Genomic DNA, 24,732 nt, shown 5'->3' on the forward strand with positions numbered 1-24,732 from the left:
GGACAAGTCACACAAGTGGCGGACGATTGCAGCTGTAGGAATTTGTGTGGGTCTCGCAGTGGCACAGGTGTGAACCTAGCCATAATGGAGATAAATAAATAGATAAAGGCATGCTTGTAGTCAACATCAGAACAGCCTAGGGCGACAACCATGACTCTCTCCACTGATGCAATGGCGGAGTGACATAGCCACCTAGGGACAGGAACTGCGATATCTGCAGTTGACAATACATTTATAATAATAAAAGAAGCTTGAAAAAAAGAAAAAAAATGCAGCCACCACTCCAAGGTCTACCTGTCTTATTTTACATTTCTACAAGACTTCAGACTCACAAAATATTTCTGTTGTGCTGATCATATTGAACTGTATTTAAAAAAAACAAAAAAACAAACAATGGTTTCATAAAGTGTTGAAAATGTAAACCATTTCCAAAAAGGTGTACTTACTTTTTTCACAGTAATCTAAGCAATAGGTTTTGATGCAAATTTACCCATTTTTCAGATACGCCTCATGGCGCATACACACGACCATTTTTAATGGTCTAGAAAAAAAACGTTTTTTTGTAACCCGATTATTGTTAAACCGGCCTTGCCTACACACGATCGTGAAAAAAATGCTCTAGCAAAGCGCGGTGACGTACAACAGCACTATAAAGGGGAAGTTCCATTCGAATGGCGCCACCCTTTGGGCTGATTTTGCTGATTTTGTGTTAGTAAAAGACGATTCGCGCTTTTCAGTCTGTTACAGCGTGATGAATGTGCCATCTCCATTACAAATGCTAATTTTACCAGAACGAGCGCTCCCGTCTCATAACTTGCATCTGAGCATGCGCGTTTTTTTCACGTCGTTAAAGCCCACACACGATGTGAAAAATTAGAGCACATTCTAAATTTTTAATGGCCATTTTTTACGTCGTGAAAAATGCTCTGGAGCCCACACACGATCGTTTTTAATGACATTAAAGAAAAAAAACGTCATTTTTTACAACCCGAAAAACGGTCGTGTGTACGCAGCATCAGAGTTAGAACTCTCCAATTCATAAAGCTCACATTTCCTGCTGATTGGAGATGTGTAGTCCTGACACAGCAGAGGGCAGAGTATGTCGGACCTCTGCAGAGAGACTGCTGCTCTCATACAGAGAATACCGCTCCTTCTTTGCGGTCTGCATCTTGGATTTTGGGCAGGTACCAGGGAGCAATTAGAAGTGGGACAAGAGTAAAACCTTTTATCTGCATATTTTATATACCTAGGATAAGTAAAGGAAACTTAATTTGGGCTTTAAAGAGAACCAATCACAAATGGACATTTGTAGCAATCAAAGTATCCACTAATAAATTTGTTATAGTGAAGCTCTTGGGGATGCTTAATATTTGCAATTTTGCATTTACTTGTATTCTCCCCCTGTGCAAGCTGAAGTACAAGGCTAAGTGCCAGACTAAGTCCATCCTATCCCCTGTCTGAGCTCAGTGCCAATACCAGATACTCCAAAACAGCCAGAACAAAGGGGCAGTCAGGATTACATGAAAGGTGACCAAAGGCTGTGTTCATTGACAATTTTACCCATCTCCAGCATTCCAGAGTCAGTCATCTGCCTTGAGTTTAGGCACAGAGGCTATTGGGATGACAGGGAGATAATACATATGAATAACAGCACACACACACCTACTTCAGAGGAATAAGGCTGCACTATTAATTCATCATAAAGTGGACCTAGTATTAAACATATATTTTTAAGAAATTTGCATTCATGTTATGCAACATGTAAGTGCAACACGTCCAGGTGTTTACCTCAGATCACAGTACTCCCCTGACAAAGGCTTCTTAGGGCTTTCCCTCCAAAAAGATGGAAGTTCAGGAGCGTCCTAGCTGACTAAATGGAGATGCCGGCTCAGAAATAAGAGTCATGTAAACAGGCCCGGATTTACTCCCTTTGCCGCCCCAAGGCCAGGTCCTTCAATGCCGCCCCCGCAGGGGGGACATTATCCGCCGGGGGACTTTTTCTTTTTCGGCAGGACACTGAGAATCCAGGGGGAGGGGGGTATTGCTGCCGAAAATGAATGACAAAATGACATTGAGACCGGGGGGGGGGGGTTGCTGCTGCCAAGAACTCTCACCTCCTCTTCCCTCTGTTTTTTCTCCTCTCACCATCCGCATGACAGGGGAGAGTAAAAGTGTTCTCTCCTCTCAGCCGCAGTGCCGCCCCTGCACCCACTGCCGCCCCCAGGCCTGGCCTTGTTGGCCTTGTCTGGAATCCGGCCCTGCATGTAAATCTTGGTACCTAAGCAGTTCTTGCTTAGGTACTCCATTTTCAACTCAGATAAGCTCCTGCTTCGGCATTAATAGTGGCATTAAACCCACAACAGTAAATTTGTAGCAATCTGTAAATGCAGTAAAGCATGCTTGTTATACTCACTGTGGAACCTAACGGGTTAAAGGGGTTGTAAAGGTAAATAGTTTTTCCTAAAAAGCTTTCTTTACCTTAGTGCAGTCCTCCTTCACTTACCTCATCCTTCTATTTTGCTTTTAAATGTCCTTATTTCTTGTGAGAAATCCTCACTTCCTGTTCTTCGGTCTGTAACTCCACACAGTAATGCAAGGCTTTCTCCCTGGTGTGGAGTGTTGTGCTCGCCCCCTCCCTTGGACTACAAGAGAGTCAGGACGCCCACTAACACACAGCCCCTTTCTCTATCTGCAACGTAGAGAGTGTCCTGACTCTCCTGTAGTTCAAGGTAGGGGGCGAGCATGACACTCCACACCAGGGAGAAAGCCTTGCATTACTGTGTGGAGTTACAGACAGAAGAACAGGAAGTGAGGATTTCTCAGAAGAAATAAGGACATTTAAAAGCAAAATGGAAGGATGAGGTAAGTGAAGGAGGACTGCACTAAGGTAAAGGAAGCCATTTAGGAAAAAATAAATAAAAATTGTACCTTTAAAACCCCTTTAATCCTCTGCGTTGAGTAAAAAGACTCTTTGGGCCAGATCCAGAGAGAGAGAGTACGCCGGCGTATCTACTGATACGCCAGCGTACTTTCAAATTTCCCGCGTCGTATCTTTAGTTTGAATCCTCAAACCAAGATACGACGGCATCTGGGTTCGATCCGACAGGCGTACGGCTTAGTATGCCTTCGGATCGCAGATGCAATACTTTGGCGTCCGCTGGGTGGAGTTTGCATCGTTTTCCACGTTGGGTATGCAAATGAGCTTTTTCCAACGATCCTTGAACGTACGCGCGGCCGTCGCATTCTCTCACGTCGGCTTTATCCGGCGTATAGTTAAAGCTGCTATTTTGCGGCGTATAGATAGACTTGCCATGTTAAAGTATGGCCCTCGTTCCCGCGTCGAAATTTATTTTTTTTTTTTTTGCGTAAGTCATCCATAAATAGGGATGGACGTAAGTCACGTCTAAGTCCAAAAAATGACATCGTTGCAACGTCATTTCGCGCAAAGCACGTCGGGAAATTTCGAAACGGAGCATACGCAGTTAAATCGGCGCGGGACGCGCTTCATTTAAATGAATCACGCCCCCTACCTGCCGATTTGAATTCCGCCGCCAGAAATACACTACGCCGCCGTAACTTACGGCGCAAATTCTTCCTGGATTCGACTTAAAGCCAGGTAAGATACGGCGGCGTAGCGTATCTCTGATACGCTGCGCCTGTCCATTTCTATGTGGATCTGGCCCTTTGATGCCATGCTCTCTGATCCTCCCCTTCTTCCACTGTCCCCAATCCATCTCCTGATAGTATAGAGCCTTGAGGGGCACTCTGCACATGCTCAGTTTGGTGATTGTTGCTACATGCCCTGGTCCAGATCTGGGAGGAAATACCCCAGGACACCATCTGTGAAATTTTAGCAAAATGGACATGCCTGTAGCATAATTTTTTCACGTTGATTTTCAGGGTGTCTTTAAATTCAGTGGATAATTTTCATTTTCATCAAGAAATGTGGCATCCTTTTGTTCCTAACACATTACCCAGTCCATATCAGTACAGATTTCCAGCATATTTTTCCCCATTGAGATCCGATGTGTTTTCAAAGTGTTCCTTGAATTTTTTTTGAGCACTATTTATACAGTATATAGGAGTACACTCCTCACATTTTTGTAAATTGTGTATTTTATTATATCTTTGTGACAACACCAAAGAAATGACACTTTGCTACAATGTAAAGTAGTGAGTGTAGAGCTTGTATAACAGTGTAAATTTGCTGTCCCCTCAAAATAACTCAACACACAGCCATTAATGTCTAAACCACTGGCAACAAAAGTGAGTACACCCCTAAGTGAAAATGTCCATATTTTGTGTGGCCACCATTATTTTCCAGCACTGCCTTAAAGCGATAGTAAACCCGCATGCAGCTTTTTCTTTTTTTTTACATACCTAAAAGGCAAAAAGGCATAATGAGCTAGTATGCACTGCATACTAGCTCTTTATGAAATACTTACCTTGAAAGGAGACGTGGGGAACTTACCTGATACACGCCGAGGGAGATGTCATCTTGCCTCGGCGTGTCTTCGAGGTATCGCCACTCCAGTGCTGCGAGTGGCTGGAGCAGCGATGTCAACACTCCCACGCATGCGCGTGGGAGACTTCTTTCCGGCAAGGTCCGGCGGCTGCCGGGCTTTTAGCCGAGTAACCCCCCTGCGCATGCGCCGCTGCAGTCAGCGGCTCATTGCGAGGGGAATATCTCCTAAACCGTACAGGTTTAGGAGATATTATTTTTACCTACAGGTAAGCCTAATTATAGGCTTACCTGTAGGTAAAAGTGGTAGTACAGAGTGTACTAAAAAAGAAAAGAATGTAGGGCGCACCGACCTAGTGTGATACCGTATAACAAGGGCTTTATTAAAATATTAAAATCAATGGTCATACTCACAAAGTTGAGTTTAAAAACAAGCCTTGAAGGACAGCTCAGCAAATGTCCAACAACACCAGCAGAACACGATATTCCTTTTAGTCCAATGGTATCTAACTGATGTTAGGGCTGACGCGTTTCGGGGGCGTACCCCTTTCCTCAGAGCCTCGGTGGTACAGAGTGTACTACCACTTTAACCCTCTTGGGCATCAAGTTCACCAGAGCTTCACAGGTTGCCACTGAAGACCTCTTCCACTCCTACATGATGACATCACAGAGCTGGTGAATGTTAGAGACCTTGCACTCCTCAGCCTTCCATTTGAAGATGCTCTGCAGATGCTCAATAGAGAAATGCTTGGCCAGTTCATCATCTTTACCCACATCTTTAGCAAGGCAGTGGTCGTCTTGGAGGTGTGTTTGGGGTGGTTATGATGGAATACTGCCCTGCAGCCCAATCTCTGAAGGGAGGGGGTCATGCTCTGCTTCAGTATGTCACAGTACATGTTGGCATTCATGGTTCCCTCAATGAACTGTACCTTCTCAGTGCCGGAAGAACTCAGCAGCCCCAGACCATGACACTCCCACCACCATGCTTGACTGTAGGCAAGACACACTTGTCTTTGTACTCCTTACCTGGTTGCAACCACACACGCTTGACACCATCTGAACCGAATACGTTTATCTTGGCCTCATCAGTCCACAGGACATGGTTGCAGTAATTCATGTCCTTAATCTGCTTTCTTCAGCAAACTGTTTGTGGGCTTTCTTGTGCATTATCTTTAGAAGAAGCTTCCTTCTGGGATGACAGCCATGCAGACCAATTTGATGCAGTGTGTGGCGTATGGTCTGAGCACTGACCGGCTGACCCCTGACCACTTCAACCTCTGCAGCAATGCTGCCATCACTCATAGTCTATTTCCCAAAGACAACCTCTGGATATGACACTGAGCATGTGCATTCAACTTCTTTGGTTGACCATGGAGAGGCCTGTTCTGAGTGGAACATGTCCTGTTAAACCGCTGTATGGTCTTCGCCACCGTGTTGCAACTCAGTTTCAGGGTCCTGGTAATCTTCTTTAGCCTAGACCATCTTTATGTAGAGAAACCATTCTTTTTTTTAAATCCTCAGAGTTCTTTGCCATGAGGTGCCATGGCAGTGACCATTATGAGAGAGTGAGAGCTATAACACCAAATTTAACACACCTGCTCCCCATTCACCCCTGAGACCTTGTAACACTAACAAGTCACATGACACCGGGGAGGGAAAATGGCTAATTGGGCCCAATTTAGACTTTTTCACTTAGGGGTGTACTCACCTTCGTTGGCAGCAGTTTAGACATTAATGGCTGTGTGTTGAATTATTTTGAGGGGACAGCAAATTTACACTGTTATACAAGCTGTACACTCACTACTTTACATTATAGCAATTTCTTCAGTGTTGTCACATGAAAAGATATAACAAAATATTTACAAAAATGTGGAGGGGTGTACTCACTTTTGTGAGATACTGTATTATTTTATTTTTTTAACATAGCCAACAATTTACAGGGGTTCCTTTATCATTGACTTGGCAAGAAAAGCAGAGTGGGTAGGAAAGTAGGACATTATAAACCATAGACACATTGTTATTCACAGCAGACAAAAATAAATAATTTTTTTCTTTATGAGCGAACATTGAGAAAAGTTAGACGTGGCCACAATCTAAGGCTGGATTCACACCTATGCAGTTTTAGTGCTTTTTTGCAGATTTGCACTACAGTCCATTTAACATGGTTTCCTATGGAACACGTTCTGCAGTGCAAATCTGCAAAATGCAAAAAGCACTAAAACTGCAAAGGTGTGAATGCAGCCTAATACCACTTGTCAATATTAAAAAGGCAGACAGACAGAAATGCAGCTTTTAAAAAGAAAGAAAAGGGTGACTGGCCTGGGCCTGAGACATCAAGGGGGTCCATGGGAATGCTAAGCAGGTTCTGCACTTCAAAGTCAAATAGACCTCTTTACAAGCAATCTAAAGTGGACCATACGTTAAGGAACTGACCGAAATTCCTTGTTTGATCCATTTTTGAAAGTTTGGCTGAAAACTTTTCAGCCAAACAGCATTCAGTCAGATCCAACTACTGTAGAGAGGTTTTGGGAGTCCGTAGGGTCTGCTGTAAAAATAGAATACCCATCACAACACACCAAAAATTACCCAGGGAGCGACACATACACACACACACACACAATATTGTGGAGAACTGGGCACCAAGCCTGGGGCTGGAATAAGGCTGGAAAAAAATTAAATTAAAATTAAAAACACATCACAAAAACGTGCAAAAAATAAGAAAAAACAAACAAACAAACAACACACTACAGTAACAGAAGGAACTAAAAATTAAAAAAATGGGATGTACAATTGTGTTATAAGATTATCAAGCAATCACGCTCAATACGTATGCACACCTTCACCATGAACATTATTATCTGCCATGATTGATTGGGTAATGTGCAGAGTATTCCACCGTATGAGATCCAATTTTAAGTTCAAACACTGCATTCAAAATACTGCCTAAAGGTTTCCCCAAACCATGTCAGAAGCAGGGCACAACTGTCTGTGTACACTGACCCTTATACATGATCCAATTAAACTGGCAAAGGACCCATGAACTGAAAACAGCCCCGGGCCCACCATACATTTAATACAGTGCTGGATAGAAAGAAAAGATATTTGATTTCTATACACAAGTAGATGTAAACTCAGTCACTAAATTCTCATATCAGCTTTCAGGACCACGTATTAAAAGGCATAGTTAACCTTTTGTAAAAAAAAAAAATGAATGAATGCTTTAGAATTGAAAAAAAAAAAACCGTGTGCAATTATTAACCTTTTGCCTTGAGCTTGCAGCTGTGACCAGCACTCCTGCAGACTATTCCCCCAGCCCCAGCCCCAGGTCTGAATGGAGCCAGAAAAAGTAATCAATGGACTACAAATGCAGGGAGACTATCTCCCGTGTGCTCCATTGAGATCCTCAGGTGGCACCTCTGCCATAGTGGAGGATGGAACTTGTAGTCTTCCCTTCACAGATCCTGCGTCGATTTAAAAAAAAAAAAAAAAAAAAACACAGGATGCTGCAGGGAAAAGAACCCATCAATTTATGGGGCTGCAGCAAAATGGGACCCTAAGACCCCTTTCACACTGAAGCGTTTTTACAGTGTTTTAGCGTTAAAAATAGCACTCTTAAAACTCTCATAAAAGGCTCTCCATGCATCTCAATGGACCCTTTCACACGGAGTCCTGCAAGCAGCATCTTTGAACAGCTTTTTTTTCAATTGAAACACCCCTTTCAATTGAAATGAATTGAAAGCGCTGTAAAAACGCCTTACCCTTTCACACTGAGGCGTTGCACTGGCGGAGCGTTGAGAAAAGTCCTGCAAGCAGCATCTTTGGAGCAGCTTTTGGGCGCTGAAAAAAACGCTCCAAAAACACCCCTTTTAATTGAAATGAATTGAAAGCGCTGTAAAAACGCCTTACCCTTTCACACTCAGGCGTTGCACTGGCGGGGAGTTGAGAAAAGTCCTGCAAGCAGCATCTTTGGAGCAGCTTTTGGTCACTAAAAAAAACGCTCCAAAAACGCCCCTCTCAATTGAAAGCGCTGTAAAAACACCTTACCCTTTCACACTGAGGCACTGCAAAAACGCCCTAAAACGTTAGGGTCTTAGCGGTGCTTTACCAGCACATTGGGATTGCAGATGAGGCTTCGCTCAAAAAATGCCCCAGTGTGAAAGGGGCCTAAATATGGGTGCAACATGAAAACAAAAGGGGGGACTCTGGGTCTAGGGCTAACTCACACCTGCAACCGTGCAAGAACACAGTCGCTGGCGTGTGATAGGATGCTAGGTAGAGCATCCCAGCACATTGCAGTTTACTTTTTTTTATTTTTATGCAAACTTTATTGAATTGTCACAAGGTGATATATATATATATATTTGTTTAATTCTATTGACCACTGTGCAATGGGATGTGGTGGAATGTGTAGCACCACACAATGCAAGGGTGTGAACTGGCCTAATAGAAAACAAGGCAAACGTCTTCAAATGCCTAGTCTTTTGGAGCAACTGCACTGGGTGAGACTGCGCCTGGTGTGAACAAGCCCTTAACAGAATTCCAAAAGCGATTATGAATCTTTTTTAGTCTGGAGCTTTAATTAAAAGAAAACCCAGCAGCAGATCCTGCCATGAAGGTCCTTGTTCAGCCACATTTCCTGTTATGGGGCGACAAATGTCTCTCAATTGTCTACGAATTGTGCTCCTGGGTTTCCGGAAAAAAAAATCCACCACTACAAAAACACACATTGCACAGGTATGACTTCTGTTATCATTACCAAGAAGCCAGTCCCGAGCAATAATAATGCAGGTCATGCTGCAGTAAGAGGCTGAAGGCGATCAGCAGCACTGAGGTGGAAAACCGGGTAAAAAAAAAAAATACAAAAGTTATAATAGGATTTTATATTTAAAATAATTGAATATATTCCCTTTCAAATGGCAGACAAAGGCCCTTCCATATTTAGGAATCTCTCCGACTCCCAATATAGATACGCTATATCAGACAAACTATGCCCCATTATAAAAAAAGATGATAGTAGACCTTGAACGATGGGAACACAATCCACCGTCCTGGTTCGGCAGACTGAACATAATTAAGATTAATCTCTTGCCTAGGTTGTTATACTTATTCAGAATATTGCCTATCCAGATTTGCATGCCAGACCCAACAAGTTCCAAAATAAGGTTCTGAAATTTATATGGGGGGGGGGGGAATAAGAGACCTATGCCCCGTACACACGATCCGAAAATCGTACGGAAAATGCCGCTTTCGAAACGATCGTACGATAATCGGATCATTAGTACAGAACTTCCGAGAGCCGATCAGGACAGTTCATCCGATTTTATTTATCGGACATGCACGAAAAAAAAATTTGTACGATGCCAGATTGTCCGATTTTCGTATAATCAGTACAGCTGTCGTTCGAAAATGCAATACAAATGCATTACAACACATGACATCACTTCCGATTTTTTATTCTGCCGTACGAGAATTTTCGTGACTTTAGTAAACTCATCAGATTCGACATAAGATTAGCATACAAAAGAAAAAACGGACGATCATTCGTCCGATAATCGGATCGTGTGTACCGGGCATTAGAGTGAATAAACGCACCACACACACACATTGAAGCTGAGGGATGGCCTGGGAGTTCCGGACCTAGCTAAATACTACCGTGCAGCACAACTAATACAGTTCCACTCTTCATCACCTTCACCCACCTGGATGAAACTGGAATCCTCCTTACATCCAACAAAACCGATTAGTCATCTAATGTGGTTGCAACTAAAAGATAGGCCGGTCATCATGTGTCCAACACTATCATTCTCACTACATTTGACTTGCAAAGCCTCACGATTTTAAGTCACTGCATACTCCCATGGCCCCCTTGGTCCACAACCCAGCATTTACTAGAGGTCTCCACCCCACACCTTTGCTTGGTGGACTAACAAGGGTTTGATGCGGATTGCCGATCTTTGCGATCACAGAGGTATCCTGTCTAAAGACACCCTATGAAACAAACATCAACTCCCAAACTCAGAATTTTTTCATTATGTTCAAATTGTCAATTTTTGTACAGCGTACATCCGACATCACCACTTCCACATCAATGGAGTATTTATACAGGTCTTTTGATAAGCACACTGGCCACATTTCTAAAATCTCTACAGTACCGACTTCCAAGTCGGAAAAACTGCTTTATATGACAAAGTGGGAACAGGACATAGGCGAAACCCTCGAAATGGATGAATGGTCCAAAGTGTCACAGTGTGCGTCAAGATTATACATAAATACCTCTTTGATCGAAGCCAACTATAAAAAGGTATTAATGAGATGGTACATGGTCTCAACGAGAATAGTTACATATGTTCCAGGGGCCTCTTCCTCTTGCTTGCGAGGATGTGGGATGGAAGGCACAGTATTACATATATGGTAGTCATGCCCCAAAGTGAAACACTTTTGGATCCGTATTTACAATTTCATTTACTCACTTACCGTATATACTCGAGCATAAGCCAAGTTTTTCAGCAAATTTTTTAGTGCTGCAAATTCCCCCCTCGGCTTATACTCAAGTCACCTTTTTGCGCCTGATCTCCCAAACTTTGGGGACCCGGTATTAGCCGGCCCCACTCTTTCTCTACAAGTGTGCAAAGTTTGTTGTCCAGGGAACCTACGGCCAGGAAGCACCAATTTTTCAAAGCCGGGCACCCCTTCCATAGACTCCCATGTTAAATCGTCATTTCTCCTTTGATTTTGGGGACCCGGTACCTGGCAGTTGTAGGTCCCCTGGACCCGGAACTTGGCACACATGTAGCTCCATTTCTCCTCTACAAGTGTGCAAAGATTGTTGTCTGGGGCACCTACGGCTGGGGAGCACCGATTTTTCAAATCTGGGCTCCCCTTCCTTAGACTCCAATGTAAAATGTCAGTCTAGTCATGGGCACAGTGAGGCATGCAGATGGACACCCTAGGCTTATACTGGAGTCAATAAGTTTTCCCATTTTTTGTGGTAAAATTAGGTGCCTGGGAACCCTGGATTAAATATTTGCCTGTGTGTGTGTGTGTGTGTGTGTGTGTGTGTGTGTGTGTGTGTGTGTTCCAGCATCACGTCCAAACGGCTAAAGATATTAACATGAAACTTGGCACACATGTTACTTATATGTCAGCAACAAACATAGGATAGGTGGTTTAACCCTTACCCACCCCCATTTGCCATGGTCGGGGTTTTTCTTTAAAGTCCCATTCAACTCTATGGGAAATACATGTTACTTCATAACTTCCAAACGGCTGTACATATTTCGATAACACTTGGTCACATGTTACTTATATGCCCACTTAAACTATAGGATAGTTAATTTATCCCTTAACTACCCCCATTTGTGAGGGTCGGGGTTTTTGTTTAAAGTCCCATGCAAATCAATGGTAAATGTATGTTCCCACATAAATTCTGTACGCCTGGAGATATTTCAATAATACCTGGTACACATATTACTTATATGCCAAATAAAAATATACAAAAGTTAAATTAACCCTTACCTACACCCTTATATAAAAGATGGGTATATTTATATTACTATGATTTTCCTCCCGAAAAGGTTAAGATAGGAAGACCGGGCAACGCCGGGTATTCAGCTAGTTCCATAATAGATTGCACTTTCTTCTTTGGTATCCTACCCTCCTTTCCTATCCTCTTCCCTTTCTTTCTTTTGTTTGACTAACCTCTCTCCTTATACTTTCCCTTTCCCTGGCAGGGAGAGGGACGTTACAAAATATGTTACAATGAATATATCACATAAGGGAAGGTCATAATACATGGTCTAAAAGTTTTCTTTAACGTTAGTATTTCCAGACCACTCAGTTCCCATGAAGAACGGGACAGTCAACACTGATCAAACGGTTGTGCCACCATGATCTTTCCCCTCCCTTCTCCCATTTAGGGAGTGAGGGCGATGGGAAAGTCCCGAGATACCTATAGTTGCCTTTTGAGGTTTTATTTCTCATTTGAATTTTTGACCCGTTTTTTTGTTCCCGATACGGGGTAACCAGTGATTGTGGATGTGTAGGTTGTACGATGTTAAAACTCTTCTAAAATTTCTCTGTACTGTGATACAGCTTTCTATTACGATGTTCAACCCTTTAACCTTCCAACTGTCCGATAAACCTCCAAAAAATTATTGAAACAAACATTTTTAATTTATCACATATAAAATAGCAAACAGCAAACTAAAATGTCGACCATTTACTTTAAGTATCAATCGGCAGGGTAGCTCTCAGCAGATGTTTTGTTGCCCCCTCCTGCATCAAACCCCCCCCCCCCCCCCCTCCGTTTTAGAACTCAAATTTGGCAGGCTTACCCTATACTCTTATGGGAAGACACACACGCATATATATCTACCCGGAGACACAGCAAGAATCAGTCGGCTACTGTTGCAAGAAGTATCTCAACTTCAGAACAATTAACAGACCCAGCAGGGGTTCTTGGCCAATAAACACCAAGACTTGAGGGCTAGCAGCTGTAAATCTGCATTAATCGTTTCAGGAATTCAGCTATTTACAAAGATTTAGCAGTGCAAACAAATAGGAAGAGCAGCCCAGTCCCTTTATCCCTACCTTCACAATGTTTCCCCTCTCCCTTGTATCCTGGCTTGCAGATGCATTTGTAGGATTTCGGGGTATTCTGACAGATAGCATCGATGTGACATTCATCGGTCCCCTCCGCGCACTCGTCACTGTCTGCAAATATAAAAAAACAAACAAACATGTTTTATAGATTAAATCAAAAACTTAAAAAAACAAACAAAAAAAAAAACCCTCTCCGCCTTCCCTTTCCCAGCAGAGCGTTAAAGAGGGCAACCTTAATTTGTCTGCAGCGTTTTAACTATTTTGACGATCGAAAACAGATGGCGGATGTCGGGCACAGGTGAAATAAAGGGGGTTTGTCACAGCTTGAGCCGAGGTCTGCGAAAGGAAAATATCATTAAGCGATTATAGGAAATGGCAATGTTTTGGCAAGGTCCTTTCAGCCTGCGGAGAATTAGGAAACAGTACGACACAGTCGATCGAGGGGACCAATTAACCCTTCGAAAAAAATGGGTGCGGGTAATCTCCAACATGTGTTTTTTAAGGTTGCATGAAGCAAGATCACAGCTTCGCAGGGCAGGCTAAAAAACAATGTAAAAAAAAAACGCTTTTGAAGTTTAAATGTCACGCCGCCGCTGTTCAGCCATCGGCACCCTCTGATTGACTCCGTAGCAAAAAAGCGGCACAGTCCTTGCTCCATACCTGAACGATGCAGATCGTTTTTCAAGACGGTGACAAGCGATGCAAATTTAGTAACAATAATCCTGACGCCGGCGGGAGAAAATGTATTTATTGATTTAGTGAGTTGCTTCTTTTCTTGGGAACAAACAGCCTTTAAAAGCGACTTACAAAATGAAATAGTTGTGGTTTATTTGTAAGATTTACAATGGATGACCAGAGCAGCCCAAGGAAGAATAGATCGTCTCAGCGTGAAACCTGCCTTGTCCTCTCTCAAGCTGAAAGACAGGAATAAATATAGTGCCCCAAGGCTGCTGATTGATGCCCCTTATGTCAATACGTATATTTGTCTTTCTGGAAACTCTGTTTTAATTGATTCTCTAACAATTTAATGCTACACAAACATCTGGGGCTCAGTTAAAAAAAAAAAAAAAAATATAGATGACAGATCGCTGCAGACTTTATACTAAATAAAGGAGCGGCATCTTATCCTCAACATGACATAGATGCTTAAACATGCATGATTATATTATTTTTTCTTCTTTTTTTTTAGAGCAATTACAATTAGCAGATTACAGGAAACTGGTTACTTAAAATCACTTCCATCCTACAAAGAAAACACTTATTTTGCTTTGACGTAAGACGCTTGCAGGTGTAGCAGTTACAAAATCCAATAACAACGCAGTTAAAAAAATAAAAATATAAAGAAAAACAAAGGCGTAAAAAAAATTACACGTGGGCGATTTAGTATGCATCACATAACCGCAAATGTGGCGTTGAAGCTATTCAATCAAATCACCTTAATTATTATTTTTTTACGGATAAAAATCTTCTTAGATTAATAGAAGAGAACTCTTGAATTTGCTGGAGGTAATAAAGAAATCTGGCGGAGAAGCTTTAAGCGCGATAGGCACAAGGCTGAACTTATTGACCGCACTGTAGCTTATTTACAGTAAACATTTAAATGCAAGCTCCTGATGATAATCCAAAATCCACATTATCATCATCATGTGTCTATAAGTTCTAACGCAACTTAGCAAAACTTTTCAAGTGTCGCTAAAAGCTGTCTTTGGAGCACAGTACAAAGGACTACACATAAGTGCAGAGCGGTACAGCAAAATTTGCATACTGTAAAATACATTTGCATGTGATATGTATTTAAATAAGTCCCATTTGCTTTAGGTAGGACTAATGTCTTCATAGATGGTCCCCTATATGCAGCATAGTGCTGGGTAGGTTCTGTAGATGTTAAAATGGAATATATGGTGACGATACACATTAAATAGAAATTCTCCCTACAATGCTAATAATGAGCATGCATTTAATCTGTGATCATAGAGTGCGCTGCAATCAGTGATTGTGAAATTGTAATGCAAAATATGATCAATACAAATTAATGATGATCAGAGTTCAGTAGATTGCTATACATCCATACTGCCTGCTTATAGATTTATTACAGGTATTTAAAGGTATTCAGTGCACTTGTCCATGCAATCACGATCATTCTGTATTCTAATGTAATAAATGCCCTTCATGTGATACATGAAGGGTCATCAAGTGTTACATTGTATATAAATACTGGTTTTAACGCATCATACATGTTAATACAATGTTATTACACTGTAATATATGATCAGCATAGCTTGCATGCAGTGTACAGTCACTCTATACTAGTTCTCAGTCCTATATAGGACTGCCATAGGGTTGTCCCCCTGGACCGATGGAGGATCGGAAGGGAAGTGTGAGCACTTGGGGAAAGTTTGGATTTGGTTGAAGGATGGGGTGATGGAGTTGGTCTTACCTGGCAGCCCGCTGCCTCCTGTAAAGCTGCCCCTGCAGAGGAGGCTGAAGAGCAGATACACATGCCATGTGAAGCCTGGACACCCCATCATCCCGGACCCGGCACCAGCTGATCTTCCCAGGCGAGAGCCACGCTCGGCACTGCCAGTCTGGGGGCTACACGAGCGGACTGACTGACAGGCAGCCCCTGATTGGTCAGAGCGCGGGGAGAGGGGGCCAGGCTGAAGGAGGCGCACCAATGGGTGCGAGAGGAGGGGAGGGAGAGAGTGGTGAAACCACGCCCCCCCAAGGATTTTTATGTCCAGGCTGAGTATTGAGTGTGATCAGTGCGGAGAGAGGCGCTGGGATGGTGATGGGTGACTGACTCCATGTACCCAGTTCTACCAGTGCAATCACTGCCACATACCCAGTTCTACCACTGTAATCACTGCCACATACCCAGTTCTTCCAGTGCAATCACGGCCACATACCCAGTTCTACCAGTGCAATCACTGCCACATACCCAGTTCTACCAGTGCAATCACTGCCACATACCCAGTTCTACCACTGGAATCACTGCCACATACCCAGTTCTACCACTGGAATCACTGCCACATACCCAGTTCTACCAGTGCAATCACTGCCACATACCCAGTTCTACCAGTGCAATCACTGCCACATACCCAGTTCTACCAGTGCAATCACTGCCACATACCCAGTTCTACCAGTGCAATCACTGCCACATACACAGTTCTACCATCGCAATCACTGCCACATACCCAGTTCTACCACTGGAATCACTGCCACATACCCAGTTCTACCACTGGAATCACTGCCACATACCCAGTTCTACCAGTGCAATCACTGCCACATACCCAGTTCTACCAGTGCAATCACTGCCACATACCCAGTTCTACCACTGGAATCACTGCCACATACCCAGTTCTACCAGTGCAATCACTGCCACATACCCAGTTCTACCAGTGCAATCACTGCCACATACCCAGTTCTACCAGTGCAATCACTGCCACATACCCAGTTCTACCAGTGCAATCACTGCCACATACCCAGTTCTACCACTGGAATAACTGCCACATACCCAGTTCCACAAGTGCAATCACTACCACATACCCAGTCGTAGGACCACTGCCACATACCCAGTGACCACTGCCACATACCCAGTCTTACCAGTGAAATCACTGCCACACATGCCCAGTCCTACCAGTGCAATCACTGCCACATACCCAGTTCTACCAGTGCAATCACTGCCACATACCCAGTTCTACCAGTGCAATCACTGCCACATACCCAGTTCTACCACTGGAATCACTGCCACATACCCAGTTCTACCAGTGCAATCACTGCCACATACCCAGTTCTACCACTGGAATAACTGCCACATACCCAGTTCCACAAGTGCAATCACTACCACATACCCAGTCGTAGGACCACTGCCACATACCCAGTGACCACTGCCACATACCCAGTTCTACCAGTGCAATCACTGCCACATACCCAGTTCTACCAGTGCAATCACTGCCACATACCCAGTTCTACCAGTGCAATCACTGCCACATACCCAGTTCTACCATCGCAATCACTGCCACATACCCAGTTCTACCACTGGAATCACTGCCACATACCCAGTTCTACCACTGGAATCACTGCCACATACCCAGTTCTACCAGTGCAATCACTGCCACATACCCAGTTCTACCAGTGCAATCACTGCCACATACCCAGTTCTACCACTGGAATAACTGCCACATACCCAGTTCCACAAGTGCAATCACTACCACATACCCAGTCGTAGGACCACTGCCACATACCCAGTGACCACTGCCACATACCCAGTCTTACAAGTGAAATCACTGCCACACATGCCCAGTCCTACCAGTACAACCACTGCCACATACCCAGTTCTACCACTGGAATTACTGCCACATACCCAGTCCTACCACTGGAATCATTGCCACATACCCAGTCCTACCACTGGAATCACTGCCGCATATCCAGTCCTACCAGTGCAATCACTGCCACAAACTCAGTTCTACCACTGGAATCACTGCCACATACCCAGTCCTACCAGTGGGATCACTGCCATATGCCCAGTCCTACCACTGGAATCACTGCCACATACCCAGTCCTACCAGTGCAATCATTGCCACATACCCACCCAGTCCTACCAGTGCAATCACTTCCACATACCCAGTCCCACCAGTGGGATCACTGCCACATACCCAGTCCCACCAGTGGGATCACTGCCACCTACCCAGTCCCACCAGTGCAATCACTGCCATATGCCCAGTCCTACCAGTGCAATCACTGCAACATTCCCTGTCCTACCAGTGAAATCGCTGCCACATACCCAGTCCTACCAGTGCAAACACTGCCACATACACAGTCCTATCAGTGAGATCACTGCCACTTAGCTCTGAAGTCACTGCCACATACCCAGTCCTATCAGTGCAATCATTGCCGTATGCCCAGTCCAAATGGTGGGATCACTGCCATATGCCCAGTCCCAACGGTGGGATCACTGCCATATGCCTAGTCCCAACTGTGGGATCACTGCCATATGCCCAGTCCTACTGGTGGGATCAATGCCACATGCCCAGTCCTACCGGTGGGATCACTGCCACATGCCCAGTCCTACCGGAGGGATCACTGCCACATGCCCAGTCCTACCGGAGGGATCACTGCCACATGCCCAGTCCTACCGGTGGGATCACTGCCACATGCCCAGTCCTACCGGTGGGATCACTGCCACATGCCCAGTCCTACCGGTGGGATCATTGCCACATGCCCAGTCCTACTGCTGGGATCACTGCCACCTACCGTGCAATGGCTGGCACATACCCAGTCCTACCAGTGCAATCACTGCCACATAGCCCGTCCTAACAGTGCAATCATTGCCACATACCCAGTCCTACCACCAGTGCAATCCCTGCCACATACCCAGTCCTACCACCAGTGCAATCACTGCCACATAGCCAGTCCTACCAGTGCAATCACTGCCCCATAGCCAGTCCTACAAGTGCAATCACTGCCACATAGCCAGTCCTACCACTGGAATTACTGTCACTTAACACTGGAGTCACTGCCACGTACCCAGTACTAAGGCTAGAGTCACTGCCACATACCAAATGCTAGTACTCATCACTGCCACATACCCAGTCCTAGCACTCCTTTCACAGCCACTTAGCACTGGGGTCACTGCCACATACCCAGTCCTAGCACTGGCATCACTGCCACCTACCCAGTCCCAGCACTCTCATCACAGCTACATACCCACATACCCAGTCCCAGCACTTCCATTACTGCCACATACCCAGACCTAGCACTCATCACTGCCACATACCCAGTCCTAGCACTCCCATCACTGTCACATAACCAGTGCTAGCAGTCACATACCCAGTTCTAGCACTCACATCACTGCCACAAACCCAGTCCTAGCACTCCCAAAAACGGTCGTGTGTACGCGGCATAAGGCTGCATTCACATCTGTGTGTTCTGGGAATGTGCGTAGAAAGGATGTGGGTTTGGACTACAGAACACCCCCCCACCCCTCTTTGACTCTGTAACACAGGGGCAGGCGTTTTGTCAGAAAGCAACATTCAAATTTTAACTTCTGACCCGCAATCTGAGGTTTTGGCATGCCCCCTGCAACTTGTGCCCGTTTGCAGGTTAGTGAGGATTATGTATTAAACTGAGAGATGCAAAAAGGGAAGTGGGGGGATAAGATTATGCCACAGTTCCAACTCCAAAAACTGGAAGCTGCCATTACATATTAAGTGCCCTAAAATTGGGACTCCCACGGTACTCAGAAAAACAAAAGTTATGTGGAAGGATCTCTTCGCTACTATTTTGGTACTGGAGCCTTTCTATTGGTCTATACGAATAGAAGGGGGGGAGGGTTTTGGGACTTTAAATGAGATGCGTTTTTAGCAGTAAGCAATTAATTATATATATAAGGGGCCGGATTCAGATACGAGCTACGACGGCGTATCTCCAGATACGCCGTCATATCTCTGAGTGCGGGCCGTCGTATCTATGCGCCTGATTCAGAGAATCAGTTACGCATAGATTTCCCTAAGATCCGACCGGCGTAAGTGTCTTACACCGTCGTATCTTAGGCTGCATATTTACGCTGTCCGCTAGGTGGCGCTTCCGTATAGTTACGCTAGGAATATGCTAATTAGGTATTTACGCCGATTCAGAAACGTACATCCCGCGGGCGCATTTTTTTACGTCGTTTACGTTAGGCTTTTTCCGGCGTATAGTTACCCCTGCTATATGAGGCGTAGCTAATGTTAAGTATTGACGTCGTTCCCGAGCCGAGTTTTGAACATTTTACGACGTTTGCATAAGTCGTTCGCGAATAGGGCTGGAGGTCATTTACGTTCACGTCGAAACCAATACGTCCTTGTGGCGTACTTTGGAGCAATGCACACTGGGAAATTCCACGGACGGCGCATGCGCCGTTCATGAAAAACATCAAATACGTGGGGTCACAGTGCATTTACATAAAACACGCCCACATCATCCCCATTTGAATTAGGCGGGCTTACGCCGCCACACATACGTTACACAGCCGTAACTAAAAGCGCAAGTTGTTTCTGCATACGAAACTTGCGCCCTAAGTTACGGCGGCGTAACCAGGGCCGGATTCCAGACAAGGCCAACAAGGCCAGGCCTCGGGGCGGCAGTGGGTGCAGGGGCGGCACTGCGGCTGAGAGGAGAGGACACTTTTACTCTCCCCTGTCATGCGGATGGTGAGAGGAGAAAAAACAGAGGGAAGAGGAGGTGAGATAGTTCTTGGCAGCAGCAACCCCCCTCCCGGTTCTCAATGTCATTTTCGGCAGCAGCACCCCCCAATGCTCAATGTCATTTTTTTGGCAGCAACACGTCCCCCCCCCCCCCCCCCCTTCTCAGTGTCCTGCCGAAAAAGTCCCCCGGTGGATAATGTCCCCCCTGTACTGCGCAGGCGGGGGCGGCATTGAAGGACCTGGCCTTGGGGCGGCAAAGGGAGTAAATCCGGGCCTGGGCGTAACGTATTTGTGGAGGAAAAAAAAATTATATTCCATATATATATATTTAATCACATACTGCTAAAAACCCATCTCATTTAAAGTCCCAAAACCCTCCCCCCCCCCCCCCCCTTTCTATACATTTACAGGGATGGAGGCCTGTGGTAGTCCTATCATATGCCTCATGTAAAGTCCCAACCCTATCCCCCCCTTTTTTTTAACATTAGTCTATAAGAATGACCATGTGGGGAGCTGGGAAGGGAGAGGTCAACATCATTTTTAAAGGATTTCACCTGCTTATATCTCTGGATTTACTGATCATTTTGACACTCATTTTTCCCTGAGGTTAAAGTAACAATAAACCCCAAAGCAAACATTTAATTTATTGCAGCTTACCAATTCTTATGTCGCGTACACACCATCACTTTATGTGATGAAAAAAAACTACGTTTTTAAAAACGTCACTTTAAATGACCGTGTGGGGGGGAAAACGTCGTTTTATGTCTTCTGAAAAACGACAAAAAAAAATTGAAGCATGCTTCAATTTTATGTGTCGTTTTTCAAAACGTCGTTTTTTACTTCACAGAAATTGAACGTGTGTAGCAAAAAACAAAGTTTTTACACCCGCGCATGCCCAGAAGCTAGTTATGAAGCGAGCTTCAATGGAAAAACGTGGTGAACGTAACCTCGCTTTGCTAGAGCATTGTGAGAAAAACGATGGTGTGTAGGCAACTTCGTCTTTGAAAATTGAAGTTTAAAAAACGTCGTTTTTTACTTCACAGAAAATGTCGTTTTTTTTCATCACATAAAGTGATGGTGTGTACGGGGCATAAGATGTGGTGGCTGTATCAGTTTTCTTTTTTTAGTCTTTCTATCCTTAATTTTGATATAGTGATCTAAGTGTATTGTTTTTCAACAGATCAAGCTCTCCTGCAAATGCAGCAGTTATATGTTTAAGGCAAACCATTTACCACTGAGAGGGGTGCTTACAATGATCACTTTTCAATTAATTATTTATGTAAAACATTTTTCCCAAAAGAAAAAAAAACTGTTGCTGTAACTGCTTGAGCCAGAGTTTGGCATTAGTTTGTTAGTGTATCTAAATCTGCTGGTACATCCAACACTCCCCTTCCCCCCAGACTGACAATGCTGTTGCCAAAAGGTGCCTCCTGTGCTCCTTCATCTTGGGGACCCTCTAATACAGGAGGCTGTTACTGGCCAGATCACCAGGTGAAAACAAGTTTAAAATAAAAGAAAAAAATGCAGCCACCACATCTAATGATTGATAAGCTGCAATATATTCCATTTTAGGTTTTGGGTTTAAGCCTGCTTTAAAGTTTGTAACTGAGGGAAAAAAAAACATATTTAGTACATCTCTACATGACATGCACCCCCACCTAGACCCTGCAAGTGCAGAAAAATCCCTGCTGCTCTACCAGAAATGCATTCAGATCCTAATTTCCTCCTGTGGAATGACACCACATGCCTTTTTTTCCAGTCTAAAATGATAGGACTTGGTGTCAGCCCTGCAAGTTGTCTGTTGTTAACCCTTTCGCTGCCTGAGCTGTTTTTGCGCTTTTTTATTTTTTTCTGGCACACGTGTTTAAAAATCTATTTAGACCTAGAGATTATCTACCTATATATTTTCTGAAAGCAGAGACTCTGGAGAATAAAATAGTAGAAGTTCCGATTTTTTTAATGGTTTATCAAGAGCAAAATGTGAGCAAAAAAAAGGTCATTTTTTTTTTTATATAAGAAACATCCCTATACGTATCTGAATTCCCAGTAACAGTTTAGTTGTGTGTTCGTGGTGCAGGGGATCAGGGTCCAGACCAGGTTAATGCTGTTAATCAGGTAACTGTCTGAGGAGTTTGTTTGTTTAGCTAAAGATTTTCAATCAATCTTAGCCTATTCTGGTAAACTAGTGAGAAACTTTCACTGAATTCACGCATTGTTGTATAGTGTGACCTGCGTGCAGCTTGGGTTATCTACCATCACACAATTTAGAGGAAGTCTGTAAAAAAATGCAAGACTAAATTCAGTATATTCTAGTTGTCCATGACATCCTTAAAAATGAAAAGTGATTGTAAAGATCACTTTGTAAAACAACCCATTGGCCCGGATTCAGATACAATTGTGTATCTTTAGGCGGGTGTAGCGTATCTCCTATATGCTACGCCGCCGTAACTTTGAGAGGCGAGTATGGTATTCAGAAAGATTATGCGCCCGAAGTTACGGCGGCGTAGCGTATAAGGGCCGGCGTAGGCCCGCCTAATTCAAATATGGAAGATGTTGGAGTGTTTTAATGCAAATTAAGTGTGACCCCACGTAAATGACGTTTCTAACGAACGGCACATGCGCCGTCCATGAACGTATCCCAGTGCGCATGCTCCTAATTACGCCGCAAATAGTCAATGCTTTCGACGTGAACGTAACTTAAAGCCCTATTCACGAACGACTTACGCAAACGACGTAAACGATGCAAAATTCAACGCTGGCCCGACGTCTATACTTAACATTGGCTACGCCTCATATAGCAGGGGTAACTTTACGCCGGAAAAAGCCTTACGTAAACGACGTAAAAAAATGCGCCGGGCGGACGTACATTTCTGAATCGGCGTATCTACCTAATTTACATATTCTACGCGTAAATCTCCGGAAGCGCCACCTAGCGGCCAGCGTAAATATGCAACTAAGATACGACGGCGTAAGAGACTTACGTCAGTCGTATCTTAGCCAAATTTCGGCGTATCTTGCTTTCTGAATACAGAAAGAAGATACGCCGGCGCATCCTAGAATTTACGCGGCGTATCAATAGAAACGCCGACGTAAACTCTTTCTGAATCCGGGCCATTCAGTTTAAAATTGAAATGAAAGGCAAAACATGTATAGATAAAAAAACGTATAAATACCTTAATTTCCCCTTTTTTTATAATTGATCACATTCCCTCTGTTCTCCGCTGCATAAGAGCTGGGGGAGGAGAAGCAGCAACAGCACACTGAGCTTCCCAGTGATTGGCTGTGCAGCGGGGGCGTGTCAGGACAAGTCTGATCATTGGAGGAGAGCACACAGAGTTCCCAGCATAGTGTGGTCAGTTTTTAATAGAAAAGCAAAGGGACTAGCAGGAACACCAGGGATTTCACACAAAGGAAGTAATACAAAAAGAACAAGATACTTTTTCATACAAGTACATAGTACAGCAGGCACATACCAGGAATATCAAGTGTTGGGGTACTAAACGCTTTAATTCAACAAAAGATATTTTTTCCACTTTTGAATATCACCCAGTCACAATGTTTTATCACTTTATTCTGATGCAAGATTCAGCTTCTTATTTTTTGAAGGTAGTATAAAAATATTAGGGACATGTTACAAGCTCTCTTGCTATTAATATATACAGTATTATTACTGTAGTGTATATAACAACCCACCACTACCTAAATGAAGCCATACTATCACTAACTGCAGTTCAGAATTGTAAAAAACTGAACTTCTGGCAGATATAAAAAATACAAACTAAGGCAGCTCTATCATTATTAACACATCATTAAATGTCTCTTTTTTTTTTAAAGACAATGGGGCAGATCCACAAAAGAATTACACCGGCGTATCTATTGATACGCCGCGTAATTTTAAAGTTCCCGCGTCGTATCTTTGTTTTGTATCTACAAAACAAGATACAACGGCATCTGGGATCGATTCGACAGGCGTACGTCTTAGTACGCCGTCGGATCTTAGGTGCATTTTTTCCGCCGGACGCTAGGTGGCGTTTCCATCGAATTCCGCGTCGAGTATGCAAATTAGCTAGCTTTTTTTACGTCGTTTGCGTTCGGCTTTTTCCGGCGTATAGTTACCCCTGCTATTATGAGGCGTACTCAATGTTAAGTATGGCCGTCGTTCCCGCGTCGAATTTAGAATTTTTTACGTCGTTTGCGTAAGTCGTTCGCGAATAGGGATTTGCGTAGAATGACGTCATCGTCGGAAGCATTGGCTTGTTCCGGTTTAATTTCGAGCATGCGCACTGGGATACCCCCATGGACGGCGCATGCGCTGTTAAAAAAAACGTTTTTACGTCGGGTCACGACGTATTTGCATAAAACACGCCCCCATCACAGCCATTTGAATTCCGCGCCCTTACGCCGCCAAAGATACACTACGCCGCCGTAACTTACGGCGCGAATTCTTTGAGGATTTGAAAAAAAATAAAATAAGTTACGGCGGCG

General features: G+C 44.0%; 1 protein-coding gene across 2 annotated transcripts in view; it reads right to left on the reverse strand.

Moving 5' to 3' along the window:
- Positions 1-15,648, reverse strand: part of SCUBE1 (signal peptide, CUB domain and EGF like domain containing 1) — a 345,627-nt gene extending 329,979 nt beyond the window's left edge. For both annotated transcript variants that reach the window (XM_040345826.1, XM_040345825.1), the window contains exons 1-2: positions 15,501-15,648; positions 13,052-13,174 (exon numbers count right to left, since the gene is read on the reverse strand). In XM_040345826.1, coding sequence (XP_040201760.1) covers positions 13,052-13,174; positions 15,501-15,591 — 214 coding nt within the window. In that variant the 5' untranslated portion in view covers positions 15,592-15,648. The remainder of the gene's footprint in view (positions 1-13,051; positions 13,175-15,500) is intronic.
- Between the last annotated feature and the right edge of the window lie 9,084 nt (positions 15,649-24,732).

Source organism: Rana temporaria, chromosome 3, assembly GCF_905171775.1.
Source record: "Rana temporaria chromosome 3, aRanTem1.1, whole genome shotgun sequence".
In the NCBI taxonomy this organism is placed as follows: domain Eukaryota; kingdom Metazoa; phylum Chordata; class Amphibia; order Anura; family Ranidae; genus Rana; species Rana temporaria.